Below are 18,448 nucleotides of genomic sequence, written 5' to 3' on the forward strand. Positions count from 1 at the left end.
TAACTGTAAGGAATTGAAACTAACACATTCCCCTGCCTGAGGCTTGCCCATTCTAGCGTTTGCTAGGATTGAATAGTCTTTTTTTCTCAGTTTCCTCCGCCCCTTCCCATCTCTGGTTCATAAAAGAACCTGACAACCAGGCCCCTTTTCAGCGCTACCCTACCATCTTCTCAGCCAGCCGGCTCTCAAATAAAGTCCCTTCCTGATCCCAGCACCTAGTCTCAGAGTCATAGACTGATTGTGCTGCTAGTTTGGACTTGGTAACCCTTCTGCTTCCCTGCCTAAATCCTGCCGCATCCTCAGATCTGCCCACCTGCATCACTGATGCTCAGCCTGAGAGCTGTTGTATCAACTGCTCCTGTCTTAGGACTGAGTCCCTCATTGATCCCCCTCCCCTGGTGGAGGGGGCAGTGTCTGTCCTCCATTCCCCTGTGTATTTGTTGGTTTCCTGACAACTCCTCCCTTCCTTCCCACATGTCCCATGGTGTCCTCTAATCCCTCCTATGGGCTGAGCTTGCTGTGCTCATAATATTTCTTGGCTGATCTTTACCTTCTTTTTACATTAGAAAGTTTCCGAACAGGACAGTGTGACATAAAAAGATACACCGCCTGAAGGCAGGGTAGCCTGTGTTCGGTGTTGTGAGCATGTGTTTCCTAACCGGGTGACTAAAATACTGTTCTCTAGAAGTTAGTAATTATACCAGGATCCTATGTTTGATGTTGTTATTAGTCGCTAAGTTGAGTCTGACTCTTGCGACCCCATGGGCCCCCAGAGGGCCCCTGCCAGACTCCTCTGTCCGTGGGTTTTCCCAAGAAAGAATACTGGAATGGGTTGCCATATTCTCCTTCAGGGGATCTTCCCAACCAGGGATCACACCCACATCTCCGGCATTGCAGGCAGATTCTTTATTCTTTATCATCTTGACATAATTAAACTTAAGTTTATTTCTTTGTATTAGGATTTCTCTTATGACATGCTAATGTGAGTCTTCTTAAAGGTCCTCACATATTCATAGTATTTCTTGTCTGAACTGTAGTTTGCATAAACAGGGAGTTTGGTTTGTTTTGTTCACTAATATAATATCTGCTCACAGTAGGCATCCAATAAAGATTTATTAATGCATGAATGTTAAGCAGTGTGTTCCAAACTTACATAGTTACAGATCTTTTTTTATTCTTAAAGCACCCATTCACTTATTCTGGGATACTGGTGTTTTAGGAAATGCAATTTGGGAAAATTCCTTTTGTGCACAAAGGAGCCACGTAGTCTCTAAAGCAGAGAAACAGTGCTCTTTCCACCACAAATCACAATACATGGTAGAATGGTCCTTGTAAAGAGGGCAGTGATAACCCAGCACTACTTTGCATTGGTCTGCTCCATCCTGGAATGTTATGTCAAGCTCCAGATTCTAGATGTGTTATTGCCAATGATTGTGCTCAGGGAGGTCCCTAGAAGGATGAGAATGGGCCAAAGATTAAGATATGTGGGGACTAGGTGGAGGAGCTGGGATGCTTAATCTTGAATGAACACTGTGTTACCTCCAAAGAGAGGAAGCGAATTTATAGGACATTTAGTAATTTATAGGACATATAGTAATCACCAAATTACTAATTATTTATTGAGATAATTTAACTACTTGGTGGGCATAGAAATTTAAGGCTTACCTGTTAGGAGTCACCAATGGAAAATTAATGAGTATTAAGGATTAGACTTTCTTGGCTTAAAGGATTAGCTGTGTGGGAGGTAAGCGGAAGAGACTTAACAGAGGTTGATTTACTTGAAGACGACTCCTAGGGGATTCTATTGAATAAATCACCTCTCACCTGTACTTTTAAATTTCTTGACTCAGCTTCATGTGGATAGATGTTTTATATTCATCCCATCAATCAATATTTATTTTAGTTTAAAATATCACCTTTATTCTAGTAGAACTGGTTCGTGAGTTTATCTCTGACTCTGTGGCTGTGTGAACTTAAAACTTCATCTCGCCCCTAAGTTTCCCCTCCCGGTGCCAGGCAGACCTGGGCAACCTCAGACTGCACCTGAGGCACAAGTACTTATCTTGTGGCAAAGGTCAGGTCAGAGGGACACTTCCTAAGAGAAGAGAGGCAGGTGCTAAGCTGAGTATACCTGGTTCCTTCTTCCAAACTCACTAGTGCATCCCTACCCTCTTGGCAAGTGACATAGAGGTGTGAGGAGTGAGGCCAGCAGAGGTGGTGTTGCTGAAATCCCCCCCTAGCAGAGCAGGAGGACTGGAGACCAAGCATCACTCCTGAGTGTTCACAGTTCTTGTCCTGTAACCTTACTGAACTCATCCATCCACGTGTGGTCAGGCAAGGGTATGGCTGGGCCCTTTAGAAGAGGAGGTCAGCTCCCTATGAAGCCATCTTTTCCCACCTTCAGGAAGCTATCCCCCCCAGATAACAAACTCTACTCCTTTGTAGATCCTTCTGGAATCCCAGTGGGCAATTTAAACTTGGAAATGACTCAAAATACTACATTCCTTAAATTGACTCTAAGGAGATTTTGTAACTAAAGGTCATAATTTGCTTTCCTGTTCTTTTTCCCACTCTCAGATTTTGCTCAGCTATGGTACCTAATACAGGTAATCAGAGGCTGCAGGGGAATTCAACAGCAAGGTAAAGATAATCCAAACATAATTGCCAGAAGGAGAACTATCAGGATGTTCAAAATTTTTAAATGGTCTTCTATCTCATTTTAAAGTTCCCTGGGAAAGAATAAAGTGAAAGAAAAAAAACAAACAAACCTGAAAGCTGAATCCTTTTACTCTGAGTAATAATTCAGAGCCCCCAGTTCTTAATTAATTAATAGGATTCTCCTTAATTTTCTTATTCAGCTCATTCTAGTCAGGAGGGTCTCATCCCAGTGTGTGTGTGTGTGTGTGTGAAATTATGTTTCCCTGGGTAACTACAGCCCAGGCTGTTTCTCCAGAAATAGGAAGGATTTCTGCAGGGCTTTTTGATTTGTACTGGTCTTTCCTCATGATACTTGAAAGGACCCAAAGAGTTGGTACCTTGCATACACTGTATTATCATAGCATCGCTGCTGTACTCACAGAAAGTTAACACAGGCCAATCTTCAACCCTTATGGTGGGAATTCCAGTCAATATGTAGTCCCAAGACTGTCTTTAGGGTTGCTGGAGACCTTAATAGGTACTCATCTGTGGTTGAGAGAAAGAGGGTGGATGACAGGTACCGTCTTGGTTGCATATGCAACAGGATGACTATTTCAGTCGTCCATAGTCCACGAGGATTCCTGAACATACATTCACTGGAGGAAATGATTAACCACAGGTTAATCATGATGTGATGGTTACCATATTTGGGAGAAAAATGTCTCCTTTTTCATGGAAGGGTATGTGATACATTTCTTCTTCGTGCAAAGCCAGGTATTTGTAATTCCTCCTCAAGGACTTGCTCGATTTCTATTCTTCCCCATCCAGTGTTTTCAACATTTGTGAATTTCAGGCTGTCCTGTAAACGTTGCGTTTCTGCCACTCCAGGCTGCATTGATTTGGGCTGCTTGAAGTGATTGAGCCTGGGATCTACCACTTCGGATGCATTGCATCCTCTGCATTCCCAAAGATTTCCTAGGAGAAGTGCAAGCACACGTATTTTTAAGGACATCAATTTCTAGATCTTCAATTTTCATTTGTTTTCTTTTTTAAAAACAACCCAATGATATGTCATTTTTAGTAGCCCTTCTGTTATTTTCTGAAAGAAAGGCATACTCCTCACTCATCCCAAAACTTATAGTGCATTGCCACCCCCCACCCCCACTTTTTAGCAAAAACCTTGGAGGGGGAGTGAGCAGAACAAACAAAAAAGAAACCTATATTCATGAACCATAGATCTTTAGGCTTCCATGCATTTCCATGTTTTAAATATTTCCGTTGAGAAAAGCATTATAAATTGTGTATTTTTCCCAGTGTGGGAATTTTCTGAATCTAGAAATGTGGTAGAATGGTAGAGTGTGTGTGTATGTGTGCGAGTCACTGAGTCATGTCCGACTTGTTGCATCTCCATAAACTGTAGCCCGCCAAGCTCCTCTGTCCATAGGGTTTTCCAGGCATGAACACTGGAGTTGGTTGCTATTTCCTTCTCCAGGGGATCTTCCTGATCCAAGGATCGAACCCTGGTCTCCTGCATTGTAGGCAGATTCTTTACAGTCTGAGCCACCAGGGAAGCCCATCTTATCCATTTATTCTCAAATTGTGCAGAGCTCTTGAGGGATATTCTCCTTAGACAAAGCAAAGATAGCACAGGTAGGGCAAATCAAACACTAACAATGGCTTTAGGGGTACTTTTTAAATGCAAGTGGTTCTTTTCAGCTCTGTCTTACGCTCAGCTCTAGGAGATGTCATTGCTGCTGCTGCTGAGTCGCTTCAGTCATGTCCCACTCTGCACGACCCCATAGACAGCAGCCCACCAGGCTCCCCCGTCCCTGGGATTCTCCAGGCAAGAACACTGGAGTGGGTTGCCATTTCCTTCTCCAATGCATGAGAGTGAAAAGTGAAAGTGACACTCAGTTGTGTCCGACTCTTAGCGACCCCATGGACTGCAGCCTACCAGGCTCCTCCGTCCATGGGATTTTCCAGGCAAGAGTACTGGAGTGGGGTGCCACTGCCTTCTGCGAAGAGATGTCATTAGCTGGAAAGAAAAGTATCTTTAAAGAACCAAAGACTTTAAAGTTTAATGATAATGATCCTTTTAAATGTAATTGAAATATTTTTGAGAAAAACCACATTTTTCAAGATATACTGGATAAAATTTACAGATACAAGTTTTGCATGGTTTTTCTATTCAGATTTGATGCATATTATTTAAGGCACCAGTTAGACTATTTTGTCTAAACACTTTGTGAGATATTTACACTAATTTCTACTTCCTGTTAGCAAGAGATATAATTAATTTCTGGCAGCTGGACTAATTAGATTTAAGTATAAATACTTTTATTCTTCTTTAGACACATAGGGAAAATTGATCATAAGAGCTACTAAAAACAGTCAAATGATATTTTTATTCTCAGATCTTATTTAATTATTACTTGAAATAAACACAAAAAGTTCAATACATAAACATATCTATTCACTGAAGGAATACAGTGCCTTTTATATTTCCAGATTTATAATTAATTTACAGTGTAAGCTATGTGTTACTTTGCATTTTGGAAAGTTTAATAGATTGTTTCTTCTTGGCTTTAGAACATATACAACTAAATCAAATTTTATTTTAAGTCTATATTATTTTAATATTGACAGTTTTTAGCATTTTCCCTTATAAAATGATTTCCATAGTTATTTGTCAGCATTTTTAGCATTTCTTGGAACACATATTAAAATTTTTTAATTAAAAATGAAGTCAGGTCTATATTGAGAAAAAGCTAAGTTGACTTGGCTGATTGGGTTGGTTTAAGAACAGTCTTTGCCAATTAGGTCATAGGGTGGGTATTTTCCATAAATTAAATATACAAAAGCTGCAGAGTCAAGCTTTTTATAAAACATATTTGAAACACACAAAAATATTTGATTAAAATTGTATTGGTGATGAAATTAATAATATTTTGATTTTCTTAATCCTCTCTGAATAATTTGGATAATCCAAGGTGCTCTAAGTGAAGGAGTAGTGGGTATAATTAAGAGTTATTTCATATGTCTTGGTAAAGTACTTCTGGATTTCTTCCCAGAAATTGAGATAAGTGAATGAATGAATCTAATGATTGGGTAAGAAATACTTTTGCAAGTCAAATGGTTTCCAATTTTTGCTTCTACAAATTTATAGGCATTATCAGCTGGCAGATCATTAAAAAATAGTGTTTGATGATAGATCACTGAGTGACTACATAGCTCAGAATGTGCTCAAAGGGTGAACAACTTGTCTATACAAACTCCTCCCATTCTTCTTTTCATTTGATTTATAGAAACAAGATTTTTCAGGATTTATATCATTAAGTCAATATTTAGTCATGGATAAATAAGTTAGAAAGCCTAAAATGTTTGCAAAGCCTTATTTATCTCATTAGGAGATATAGTTATGATAAAATTTTAATTTTTATGATTTGTAATTATTTTTCAAAATTTACCATCTATGTTGTATTGACCAATTGTACTGATGATAACTGTAACACTAATTCAACTAAGAAGAGATTATTTTTAAACACTTAGAGCCTTATAGTCAAAGAAATAATAGAAGATTTCAAATTTCAATCATAAGCCTGATAAGGGTGATTAGTAAAATTCTTTGACACTTAAATGTATTACATTAAGATAAAATTCTGAGGGAGAAATGGAATAGGAATGTAAATTTTAAAATGAAAAGATGCAAAATGGCCCCATGTTAAAGAGATTACTCATGTATTTTTAAACATGATGATGGTATCAAGTTTTGGTATGTAGATTTCATGAAATACATCTAAAAGAGTAAGGCAGTCCTTTTATTTTATGTCACTATTTATAGTCTGCTGGAAATCATATCATGTCCAAATTTGTTCTTTAAAGTTATGATGAAAAACTTACCTGTCAAATTAAAAATTTATAGGGGGACATATATTTTAAAAAATTCTTTTAGGGCTAAATGAGAAAAAAAAATTGACATAGGATATACAGACACCCTAGTTCTATAATATGATGGCCATTGTCTCTGCCTCTTGCTGAGAATCGCTTAGGCCTTAAGACCCTGTCATCTTGGCAGGGTTTTCTTGTGATGCTCCTGAAGCTTGGTGCCTATGGGCCTAGTCAGAACCTTCCTTCTGCCCTGTGCTTCTCAGAACATTGTCTTCCCAAAGCTTTTGAATATTTTAGTCTTAAATAACATTTTTCTGCTACATATTTATTTTTTTCTCCCCCAGTAATGAATTATGTCTGCAGTTTTCTCTATCCTCTGTTAATCCGCCACTCATTTCAGGAAGACTCAGTGATTTCCTTACCATTTGCCCTGCTTCTCATGTGGGTCTTTTTCCTTACTTAATTCATAAAATGAACACTATTTGTTGGATCTGAGCAGTGTTTCTGCTTTCACTTCTCTTTCCTTTCTGGCACATTCTTTGGTTTCTAAAAATACTCTTTTAGATTTTAGGATTTCCCTTATTGTGAAAAATAAAATCAGTTAAGGTCTGGATCTGCCCCAGACCTCTGGTTTTAAGTGATCTTATCCATTTTTGTCTCTCTAAACTGGATATTTACACCTAGGAGATATTTTCCCAATAGACCACTAGCTAATCCAAGCCTGAATTCAGTTATTATTTCGCCTGTCTCCTGTTTAACATGTCCAGTCTTTCTGTGCCTTTCTTCAAGCCCTAATTCATGCATTTCTCAAAATGTTCTCTTGGGCACAGGCAGTAGTACTATTTATTTATTTTAAAACATTTTCCCTTGCAATTTATCTCATGATCCTTTGACTATTTTGTGCTGATGTCTGTACTTTTCTCCTGTGTTCCAGAACTCTATTAACACATAACAAACAACCCCAACAACAATTTTCTTTACATCTCACAATTTTAAGGGTCAAGAATTTTGAGCTTGGCTGAGTAATTCTTCTGCTCCTTGTGCCATAGATAGACGTCACTTGGGGATATTCAGCTGCCTAATGGTTTAGCGAATCTTAGAAATGTTCCTCATGCATATGGTGCTTTGGAGGAGATGGTTGAAAAGCTGGTCTCAGTTGAAAGTATTGATCAGGGACCCAACACATGGCACACAGCATCTCTAGCATGACAGTCTCAGAGTTATCAGACTTCTTGTGCACTCAGTTGCTCAGTCGAGTCTGACTCTTTGTGACTCCATGGACTGTAGCCAGGGATCAGAACCATGTCTCCTGCATGGGCAGGCAGATTCTTTACCGCTGTGCCACCTGGGAAGCACCATTAAACTTCTTACCTGGTAGCTTAGGACTCTGAAAAGAATGTTCCAAGAAGCCTGAGTGGCAGCATCAGAGTTTCTGATGACCTAGCATTGGAAATCCTGAAATGTTACTTCTACCAAGGGCTGCCTTCTGTTGGTCAAGCAAGGTACCAAGACCAGCCCAGATTCAAAAGGCAGGGACATTAGAACCCACCTCTTTATAGGAGGAGTAGAAAAGAATTTGTGGCCATCTTTAATCTACTTGTGTTTATGTCATCCCTTTGCATGGCTTGGCTGCCCTAACTATATCTATGGAGTCTCTCTCTGAACCTTTGAATGAAGCTTCACGATATTTCCTTTCTCCATCTGAGAAACTTATTCCAGGCTGATTTTTGAGAGTTTACTTCTCCTAATAAATTTCACTGGACTGCAGTCATTCTTTCTGATGGACAAACAATTACAAATATACCCCCCTTTTTACATTTTTTATTTAGGGTAGTTATATTGTATACATCTCCTAAACCCTTTAAAAAAATCTCTCTCTTGTTCTTCAAGATCTTCATTTTTGTTTCATATCTGCCTAATCTGTCTTAAAAAATTCTATCATTCAGTTTAATCGGTCTGTCTTTCTTTATCTTGTTTTCATTGTTTCACCACTCTTCTTATGAGAGGCTGAAGCGTATTTTTGAAACATCTCTTTCCTCCTCGATTACTTGAAAAAACTTGATTTTATAGACTGTGTTGGTTTGAAACTGACACCAAGATAGGATTTGATAAGAAACGTCTATGAAAGATAAAGGGAAGGAAGCAGGAGGAGGCAGTGGGAAAACTGCAAGTCTGACAGCTGAGAAAGCAAATGGAGATGGACGAATTGAATAGGAAGAGCTGGAATTTTCAAGCTCAAGTCACCTGTTAGTGAAGTTCCCTGCTGGCAGTCTTGGGTTCGCAGTGGAGCCCCTGCTGTGCTGAGTCAGGGCTGGGAGTAGCTCATGGGGCTATGTGTCCCCTGCAGGAACACGGTGGGGGTCTAACAGGGCAGCTGGTGGGGCTTTCAGTCAGCTCTGCCTGCTCAGAGAGGCTCAGGCCGTCACAGGGTAGAGCACTGTAGGTGCTAATGGGAGCCAGGGAGGAGAAGAGGGCTGCAGTTTGGTAAGAGCTGCTCATGAGGCTGGATTTTCTCCTTATCTTGAGACTTCCATCTCTAGTCCCCGGGAGATCCTGCTGGCACTGGGGGACATGGATTCACTGACTTTGGCAAGTAGGAAGTCACATTCACAGGGGATAAGGTCTAACTCTATCATGTACCACATGTGTGATTAACCTTGGTCAGATTTCTGGGTCTCAGTTTTTCTCAGCTCGGAAGGAAATCTTGCACAAAACTTTTGAGAGTTCTTCTGGCTCTGACGCCTTCCAGCTCTGACACATTCAATACTCAGAGCCTTGATGATTCAGTGGAGCCTTTGATCTCTTATCTTTCCAAATTTACCCTTGTGAAAAGGATGCTTACAACTTTTCATTGTCAGAGAGCTGACTCACTGAGACAGAGCTGAGGTGTGACTATAAACGTGGATAAGAAATTTTCCTCAGACATAAATGGTCTAATAGCAGCAGATGATTGCAAAAGACATTAGTTTTGAATAATTTAACATAATGTTATCTACTGCGAGTACAAACACTAATCAGGAACATTAGGTAATTCTGATTTAGGTACAGGACCCCAATATATGAAACGTGGATTTTCATGTTAGCACCAATAACACTTACATAACTGCTTGTGCTAACAATGGGGAATGAGTCTAAGAAGTACATTTGCTACAGAGATTTGCAGTGCAAATCCTGGTTATTAATTTTACCTTTAGTTAGATATCTTACAAGAGGCATCTACCCAATCTTAGGAAATAATTTTTATGTTTAATGTGTCGATAGATTAATTACACACTTAATCTTAGACTGGTGTATGTAGAAGATTAGCATATTGCTATGTGTGAAGAATTCTGAGTTTGAATAAAGAAGAAAAAGGGAAGAGCTATTTACCTTGAGCTTCAAGCCCATTTAATTTAAATAATTTTACAAATAGGGAAATTGAGGCCTACGTTGTTTGTCTCAACTGCCCAATATCACAAGATAATAACTCCTAAGAATTTTATTTTGCTTCTGTATGCCAGATCCCTTTATAAGTTCTTTATATATATGAGCAACTTTAAGAGATGGGTAGAACCACCGGAAGAGATAGACACTGTTATTTCCACCGTCTTACTCATGAGGAAGCCGAGGTATGAAAGGGTTGAATTATCTCCAGGGCACTTAGAAGTGGCAAAGCCGGGATTTGAACCCAGGCAGTTTGGCTCCAGAGTCCATGCTTTTAACCCTATACATACTTTACATACTTCCTCATCAGTATAGTGTGTTAAAAAAGGCAAGCCTGCACCGGAAATTGGATCTCTTGATTTCCTATGTGTCTTTTCCATAACACCAGGGTTAATTAGAAACAAGCCTATTTTAATATTTTAAAAGTAACACAGCAACTGAAACTGTACAAGTGGCTTCCCAGAAGTTCTACTTTCTCGCATGAGGGCCCCAAAGGCAAGTCTCCCCAGTCTCTGCCTCCACACCTCCCAGGAGAAACTCAAGCAATGAACATTAATTAGCAGGTAGGAGTCATTTATAATTGATGTACCACATGCTTCAAAACAAATGACTGATTATGAAGTGGTTTCAGGTTACATGAAAAGCTTTTTCCCAGAAATAAGCTAAACTCTGCTAGGACTAATCTCCATATCTCATTTGTTGATGAATTTTCCATTTGCTCCTCTTCCTGAGTCTCCCGGGATCCTGTGCTTGATCATTCCCAGCTCTCTCACCACCAGCCCTAGACCCTTCAGCCTTAATCAGTGGCGTTCTCACTGAGTGACCGACTCTTCGACAGGACCCCAGGTTGCTCTGTGGGCCTGGCTGTCCTCCTAAGGCAAGTACCCCTTGTAGCAGGAAGGAGCAGGAAGCTACTGCAGAGAAGAACGCTTCTTTTGACTCATCCCTGAACCCATCATCCAGCTGGACTTTGCATGAGCTTACGGACATTCGAACTGAGCAGCTTCTTTGGTCATCTGTGTAGCAACCCATTGATTTGCAACTTGATGGTTTATTTAACCAATGGTTTCTGTTCTCTTTAGGAGAATAGAGTAGCATAGCAAAAAGAATAGCAGTAGAATAGCAAAAAGGTACTTGCTGAGACTATCAGTGATGAAAACTGATTTTCTGATAGACTGAAGCAGGGTGCATTGGTTGTCTCTGCCCCAGTGGGGCTGTTTCTCAAACATAGCTCCGACCTCATCCTGATTCATGTCTTTTCAAAAGTTAGAACCTCATCACCCCTGTCGTGGGGTAGTAGAGAAGGGGTGGGATTACAAATTTCAGGGGGCCCTTAGGAGTGTGGACCTACTGGTATTCCATTAAGGAAGATGCGCAGAGGGTAGATGAGTGAGTAACCATCAGACTTCGCTCTCTTTTCTTAGGCACTGGTGAGAAAAATCGATGCCTCGGACAATATCTACACCACAGAGTCCACCACGGGGAACCTGTTCAGCCTGACCCAAGAGGGGGCTCCCTTGTGCCGCATCATAGCTAAGGTGAGCTTCATGGTTGGGGGCCAGGGTGACAGGCCTCGGGACAGTGAGGAAGTGAGGAAGCTAGTTTGGTGGTGACAGCTTTTTTCAGCTCTAAGTATCAACTCTCCTCCCCCATCTTCACATATCTTAACAAATCCAAACCAATCATATCTTCCAACTTAGGTTCTTGGCTGGATCTTAAAAATGCCCACTGTCACTGAAATACTGCATGAGGAAAAGACAAAATTGAGAAAGGCTGTGGGGTTTTTTTTTCAGTTACCATGGGTGCTATAATTCATTAGACTCACGGTCAGTTTGCCCCTGAACTTGAGACCCAAATGCTTAGAGCAGTGGTAGGCAATCAGTAGCCCTAGGACCTCACTAAGGTCTTTGTTTTATCTTTGCCTTTTCTTTCTTCCTTTCCTCCTTTCTTCCTTCCTTCCTTCTCCACCTCCTTGTTCCCTCCCTCTTCCTTCTTTCCTTTTTTCTCCCTCCCTCTTTTCCCCTCTCCCTCAATTCTCTCTTTCGTTCTTTCCCTTGAGAAATGGCATCACCCTTGGGGATAGAATGATGATCCAACTGGAAGCAGAGTTATGTCCTCTAATAAACTTCAGATGTCAGTCACAAGAAGATGCTTGAGCTTGGTGGTTCTCAGTCCTCACTGGGCATCACAACCCCTCAGGGAGTTTTTGGAAAATAGCTGGTTTGCCCCACCCAAGGTTTATCAAGGTCCTGGGGTAAGATCTGGGAATCCACATTTTAAAAAACTCTACAATTCTATCCCCAGTTTTTAAGGAATCTCTCTAGGACAACCCAGAGGGCTAGGGTGGGGAGAGAGGTGGGAGGGAGGTTCAGGATGGGCAGGACACATGTATACACATGTGGCTGATTCATGTTGATATATGGCAAAAACCATCACAATATTGTAAAGTAATTATCCTCCAATTAAATAAATTAATAAAAAAATTTAAAAGCTCTTTCAGGTGTTTCTGAGGCATGGCTACTCTCAGAAATCACTGCTCTAAGCCTTTATAGAAATCTGGAAGAGCAGGGTAAATGTCAACTTTGCTCAGGGGAGAAGTGGATTGTATGGTACCTCAATAGCAAACGTTTGAGTGTGCTCTCCACTGAGCTTAATGCCTTGCAAACATTATTTCTTTTAAATCATAAGACCATCCTAATAAGTAGTTACCTTGTTTTCCCTCATCTATGGTTGAGGAAATGACTTGAGAGGCTTACTCAAGGTCATACAGCTGATAAAGAGTAGAGTCAGAATTAGAACCCAAGTCTCTCTAACCTGGAATTCATGATCCTAAAGCCCTCATTGATGACTTCTGGTTCAGTCTTTGGCCCTTCAGCTTCTTGGGCCAAAGTGTGACTCAGAAGTTCTCAACCCTGTATGCATATTAGCATCACTAGGAAGCTTTAAAAATTTCTGCTAGTAAGTAACCAAGCTGAATTTGAACCTGGCTGTTTGGTAGTGAAGCTATGCTCTTGTTTGCTGTTCTGAACTTGCTCTCAGCAGCCAGGCTCTCTTTTTTTCCTCCTGCCTGCCTCCTCCTTCTCAACCCCGTCCTCCCATGCCCTCCTCCCGTCTCTACAGCCTTCATTATCTCCTGCATCCTTACCATATGTCAAACACTGTGCTAGCTTTCCCTTCATCATCTCATCTGATCCTCCTGATAATCTAATGATGTGTTATAATCATAATTCCCATTTTTAAGATAAGGGGACAGAGACTCAGAGAGAGGGTTATGTGCCCTGAATGCAGATGAGATTTTAACTAGATCTGCTGACTCCAGAGACTTAATCTCAGCCTTCCTCTGTCTCCAGTCCTTGGTTGGGGGGCGGGGGACGGGGGGACGGTGGTGGTGAGTAGACAGAAATTTGAAGCAGAGAGAAGATTCAGTGGTGAGTCTCATCTTCTGCCTCCAGCAGAATCACCTTTAGGTTTCCAGTCCTGACAGTGACATGGGGGCTGGGAGTCCCTGGTACGCCCTGCAGAGCATCCTCACCTTCGATGCTCAGGAAATGTGCCCTATCTGGTGACAGACGTGGGGCAGCTACCCCCAGTGGCCTTCCTCACTCACCTCCTTGGGGGCCCAGGGTGTCTGTCTTCAGGTCCTTCATCCCTCTGAGCTGCACCCATGAGATGGTTTGGGCAACCGCTTTGAGGTCTATCCTCTCAATCCTTAGGGTTCCTCTGACAACCAGGAAATAAACCAAGTCCTACTTATGAAGCTGGTGGCAAGACCCATCCCTTCCTGAATGCAGAGCCCAGAAGACTCCCCTGTGTGTTGTCAAATTACTCCCCCCACCCAGCCCAACTCCTCTATTATTCCCCCTCCACTAGTCTACACACCCTACAAGTGGCCTCCTCCAGCTTTATGACAGCTTATCCTGAGCCTGTCTGAATAATGCATGCCATTATACAGCTGGGCTCTGAGCCCAGAGCTCTCTATAAAATTAAACAAGCTCCAGCCAACAGTGCAATTCTGCAAGCTCAGGCGACTCCAAGTCCCACTCAAAGCCGAATGCTGCTTTTCAGTCCTTGGTGGGTGGGGGCTCCAGAGTGGTCCCCGCAACGACTCCATCTCACTTCCTACCTCTTCTCCCTGCCACGCATGCCAGCCTCTGGGACACCTTTCATGAGGTTGTCAGTCACCCTTCTGACCAGGGTGGCTTCCGCGGCCCGACCCCCTCCTGGCGGTCCAGGCCCACCCTCACTACGTGCTCAGCCCTTTCGCAACCTCAACCTGCTTCCCCTCTGACAGCTGAGTCATGCAGTTGTCCCCACCCCATTTTAAACCCAAGATACCCAGCAGCAGAAGTAGGATTTGAACCAGAATCCCCTCAGTCTGGGTTCGGGATTTCCCTCTTCCTCTCCTAGTAGCAAAAAATGCTAAGAAGACCATTTTTCACAGGCTTGGGAAAGGATGTAAGGAGAATCCAATGCAAATGGGTGCAGAGACTTAGATATAGTCATGCTGGAGCTGGCATCTCCCAAGCCAAAGGAAGGCTGCCACGGTGATCCTGGCTCTCAGCCTCTCATGCTTTGGCTTCATTTCTTCATGGTCTGCTCCAAAAGTAAATATCTATCACTTTATCTATCTTTGTACATATATAAATAATATTCATACTACCTATGATTAAATATAAATATATACATATATAAATATGCATACCCATGGAAACATATGTATACAGATATTTACATCTGGTGGAAGGTCATTAATAGCTAGCAAGGCAGGCTGGGGAGACCTTAGGATTCTTGTTTTTTCTTTTCACTTTAAAGAGTAATTTGATTTTATGTCAGTGACTCTCTGAGTAAGGTCTTTGTGTGGAACCCTTATCAGATGTCCCAGGAGCCGTGGGAAGGTAGGCAGGCTGGGATAAAGGACTGTGGAGCAAGAAATCAGAGGGGTGAGTGTCTTGGCCCATACTAGAGCATACATTTAGTGAAATGATGATGTGGCTTTAAAATCAGAGTGCTTTTCTTTGACCCTTCTACAGCCACCCCCGCCCCCTCCCCAGATTGTGTCAGGAGTTCCTGCTCCCTGCTTTTTAAACCCTGTACCCCATCCCCATTTCAGTGCATCCCTACCCAGGTTTCTTCCTGCTTTTAACATTGTCTGCCAGACCATGAGCTCGTTATGGATGGAGACTGAGGCAGTGCCCAGCACAGGGTCTGGCATATAATACACCATTAATATTTTTTGCTGCATGAACAAAATTACCCATCCTATTTGGTGGGATATGACCTTTTCCCACCAAATAAACTATCCTAAAAGGAAGTAGGAATATAGAAGTTGAAGATCACTCTTAGCTAATTATAAAATGTCAGAAATCCTGAACTCCTCCAGAATTGGACGCTTTTGTCTTGGTCCCTGCTGTGACAGCTGCCAAACTCTTAGACTGCAAAGGGCTCGGAGCTTATCTTTGTGGGGCCTGGGAAGGGGAGTTCTGGGGTGACTGGTTTCGATGGGGCTGTGCTGGGCTGCAGTGGTTGTTGCTGCTTCTGGTTGCTCACACACTATGCTTTCAGTTACTCCCTCCTGCGTCCCTAGGACACTCGACAGTGCTTGGTGCATAGTATAGTTTTTGTTGAGAGAGTTCTCAAAAATCTGATGGGATGGCAATTTTGCTGAACCCAGCTCCTTCTTCCTGTAACGTCTTTCTCAGTTTAGGAAACAGCGTGATGGGCTCAGTTAGAGCCAGGAATGGTGCGGTTAAAGGCAAGTGCCCCTCAGGACCAGGTGCAGACCACTTGTTCACGTGTTCTTTCCTGCTACTGGCACCTCTGCAGCCCGCAGGGAAGGGAAGAGGGGGAAGCAGGGAAAAGCAAGATGTGGGGCGGCCAGCTTCCTCTGCTCTGGACGTGGACGTCCAGAGTGGCGTTGCCACCAGTTTGCTGGGCACGTGGTGAGTCACCGTTGTGATCTGTTGGCTCTTTCACTTTGCTCTGGGAGCCAAGGTGGCTTCAGTGATTTCTGTAGAATTAATCTGTCCAGTTAGGAAGAGCGCTTCACTCCCAGCCTCTTCTCAGAAATCCTCCCAGACTCCTGGGAAGTCGCCTCCATGAACTGCTCTCACAAAGAGAAAAATACAGGTTCACACTCAAGAGCTGGGCTGATCAGTTCTAAAGGGTTTTATTTATTTATTTTTTCCTTTTACAAACTGGAGCGAAGGAGTGAAAACAGGACCAATGTGGATTAGGGGGGGAGGTGTGATTATTTCATCCATCTGGACTTCCATCTTTCCCATCCCCAAAGTGGAAAGAAATTACAGTATTGATGTAAATAAAGCCCCTTTTTGTGTTCCTGCCGCGGTGGTGGGGAGGATCTGAGAAGTAACAGGTGGTCGCTGGCATAGTGAGAACCAGCATGAGGCATCTCGGTTTCAGCTCTCTCCATCTGCCTTGGGCTTGTTTCTAGAACTTATTTCTGACAGCTCCAGGCTTGTTCCCAGGCGGCTGCTGGGAGGGGGTTGCCAGGCGTCTGGAGCAGCGTTAACTGGGGTTGACCCTGGTCCCAGCACAGGTGCCTCCCCTGGCCCCTCACCTCCAGTTTAGATTACCAAGGGTGACAGGATTTCTGGAGCTGGTATTTCACTGTAGCATGTGTGGGAGCTTGGGAACATGTGAGAGTGTGTGTGTGTGTGTGTGTGTGTGTGTGTGTGTGTGTGTCTGTGTGTGTGTGTAGAAACTGGGCGGGGGGAGGGGGCGGGGGATTTTTGCTCCTACGACCTTTCTAGATTCTCTGGCTGGGGCCCTGTAGATTAGGCTGACAAAAGACAGTTTAACAAAGGAAAAAAAGTTTATTAGCGTGTGCACTGCACTTATCCATGGGAACTGTCAGAGATGAGTAACCCGCAGGGTTGGTTACAACGTGGGCTTCTGTAGCATCTTAGCAAAGGAACAATACATTTTTAGAGATGTCATAAGATAAAGGAAGAGAACCTTTAGTCTCTGAAAGTGAAAGTGTTAGTTGCTCCGTCCTGGCCGACTCTTTGAGACCCTAAGGACTGTAGCCCACCAGGCTCCTCTGTCCATGGAATTCTCCAGGCAAGAATACTGGAGTGGGATGCCATTTCCTTCTCCAGGGGATCTTCCCAACCCAGGGATCAAACCCAGATCTCCTGTATTACAGGCAGATTCTTTACCATCTGAGCCACAAAGGAAGCCCCTTTGAGTCTTTAGGGGTGGCGAACTGTGGGAAGACACGTATATGGCAAACCAATAGTAGCTGAAGACTGAAGTTTGCTATATGAGTTTCTTCTGGTGCTGAATCCAGGCTGATAAGGGTCTAAAGTTGTCTCCAGTGATTAACTCTTGTCCTTCTTAGTAGAGAGGAAAGGGAGAATGATCTTTTTAAATTTATGTCCTGCTTTTAGTCAAATAGGGGGAGAACGGATATCTTTTTTTTGTGTGTGTATCTGCTTTTTTTTAAATTTTATTTTATTTTTAAACTTTACATAATTGTATTAGTTTTGCCAAATATCAAAATGAATCCGCCACAGGTATACATGTGTTCCCCATCCTGAACCCTCCTCCCTCCTCCCTCCCCATACCATCCCTCTGGGTCGTCCCAGTGCACTAGCCCCAAGCATCTAGTATCGTGCATTGAACCTGGACTGGCAACTCGTTTCTTAATTGCCTTCAGCTCAAGACAATCCTTAGACTAAAGTGGTATATTTGGGGGTGGCTATTCTGCCGCCCTACAGACCCCAAAATGCACCAGCTGAGTGAGGGGGTGTCAGTCATTCTCGAGTCAGCCGCAGGAGAGGTGACACGGTGAGGTCACGTGACATTTTCTTTTCCTTGCCAGGAGGGTGGGGTCGTCGCGCTTTTCAAGATCTGCCGGCAGGACACTCTCCGGTGCCTCTACCCCCAGGCCCTCCGCACGCTGGCCTCCATCTGCTGCGTGGAGGAGGGTGTCCACCAGCTGGAGAAGGTAAGAGTGCAGCTGGCTGGCTGCATGGGGACTGAGGTCCCCGAGGGGGTGGGTGGCTAGGGAAAGTGACCTCTTGGTGGACATCTGGACCTCTTCCTGGAGCAAGTCCCCTGAGTCCCTCCTTTCCCCAGCATCATTTAGGTGGGGCTGCTGTGACCTTGACTGTGGCTGATGAAGATGTGAAGGGGGCAGAGACTGAGGAGCTCAGCTGGAGAAGGCAGGGCCCAGAGGGACACTCAGCACTTCCTGGGTGGAGAGCCCAGGGGTGGACCACTGCAGGAGGCAGACGAGTCGGATGGGGAGGGGGTGTCGAGGTTGAGGGTGGTTGGTCCTCCTGTCGTGGCAGGTCCCTGGCATGAAGAGAAGAGGATCTAGTTTCTCAGGGGACAGGATAGGCAGGAGCAGGGTGTGTGTGGATGCCTGGGTAGGCAGGTGGGCTTCCCTCCAAGAGGGCTTGGGGTAAAGGAAAGGCTTGAGTCCAGGGGCGTGGTGGATCACCACTGCTGGGGTGTCTGGGGTTGGAGGGGTGGG

General features: G+C 43.3%; 1 protein-coding gene across 1 annotated transcript in view; it reads left to right on the forward strand.

Moving 5' to 3' along the window:
* Nucleotides 1–18,448, forward strand: part of INSC (INSC spindle orientation adaptor protein) — a 141,698-nt gene that overhangs the window by 77,284 nt on the left and 45,966 nt on the right. The window contains exons 7-8 of the mRNA XM_045162863.1: nucleotides 11,373–11,486; nucleotides 17,792–17,917. Of these exons, the coding sequence (XP_045018798.1) occupies nucleotides 11,373–11,486; nucleotides 17,792–17,917 (240 nt within the window). The remainder of the gene's footprint in view (nucleotides 1–11,372; nucleotides 11,487–17,791; nucleotides 17,918–18,448) is intronic.

This window comes from Bubalus bubalis, chromosome 16, assembly GCF_019923935.1.
Source record: "Bubalus bubalis isolate 160015118507 breed Murrah chromosome 16, NDDB_SH_1, whole genome shotgun sequence".
NCBI lineage: Eukaryota > Metazoa > Chordata > Mammalia > Artiodactyla > Bovidae > Bubalus > Bubalus bubalis.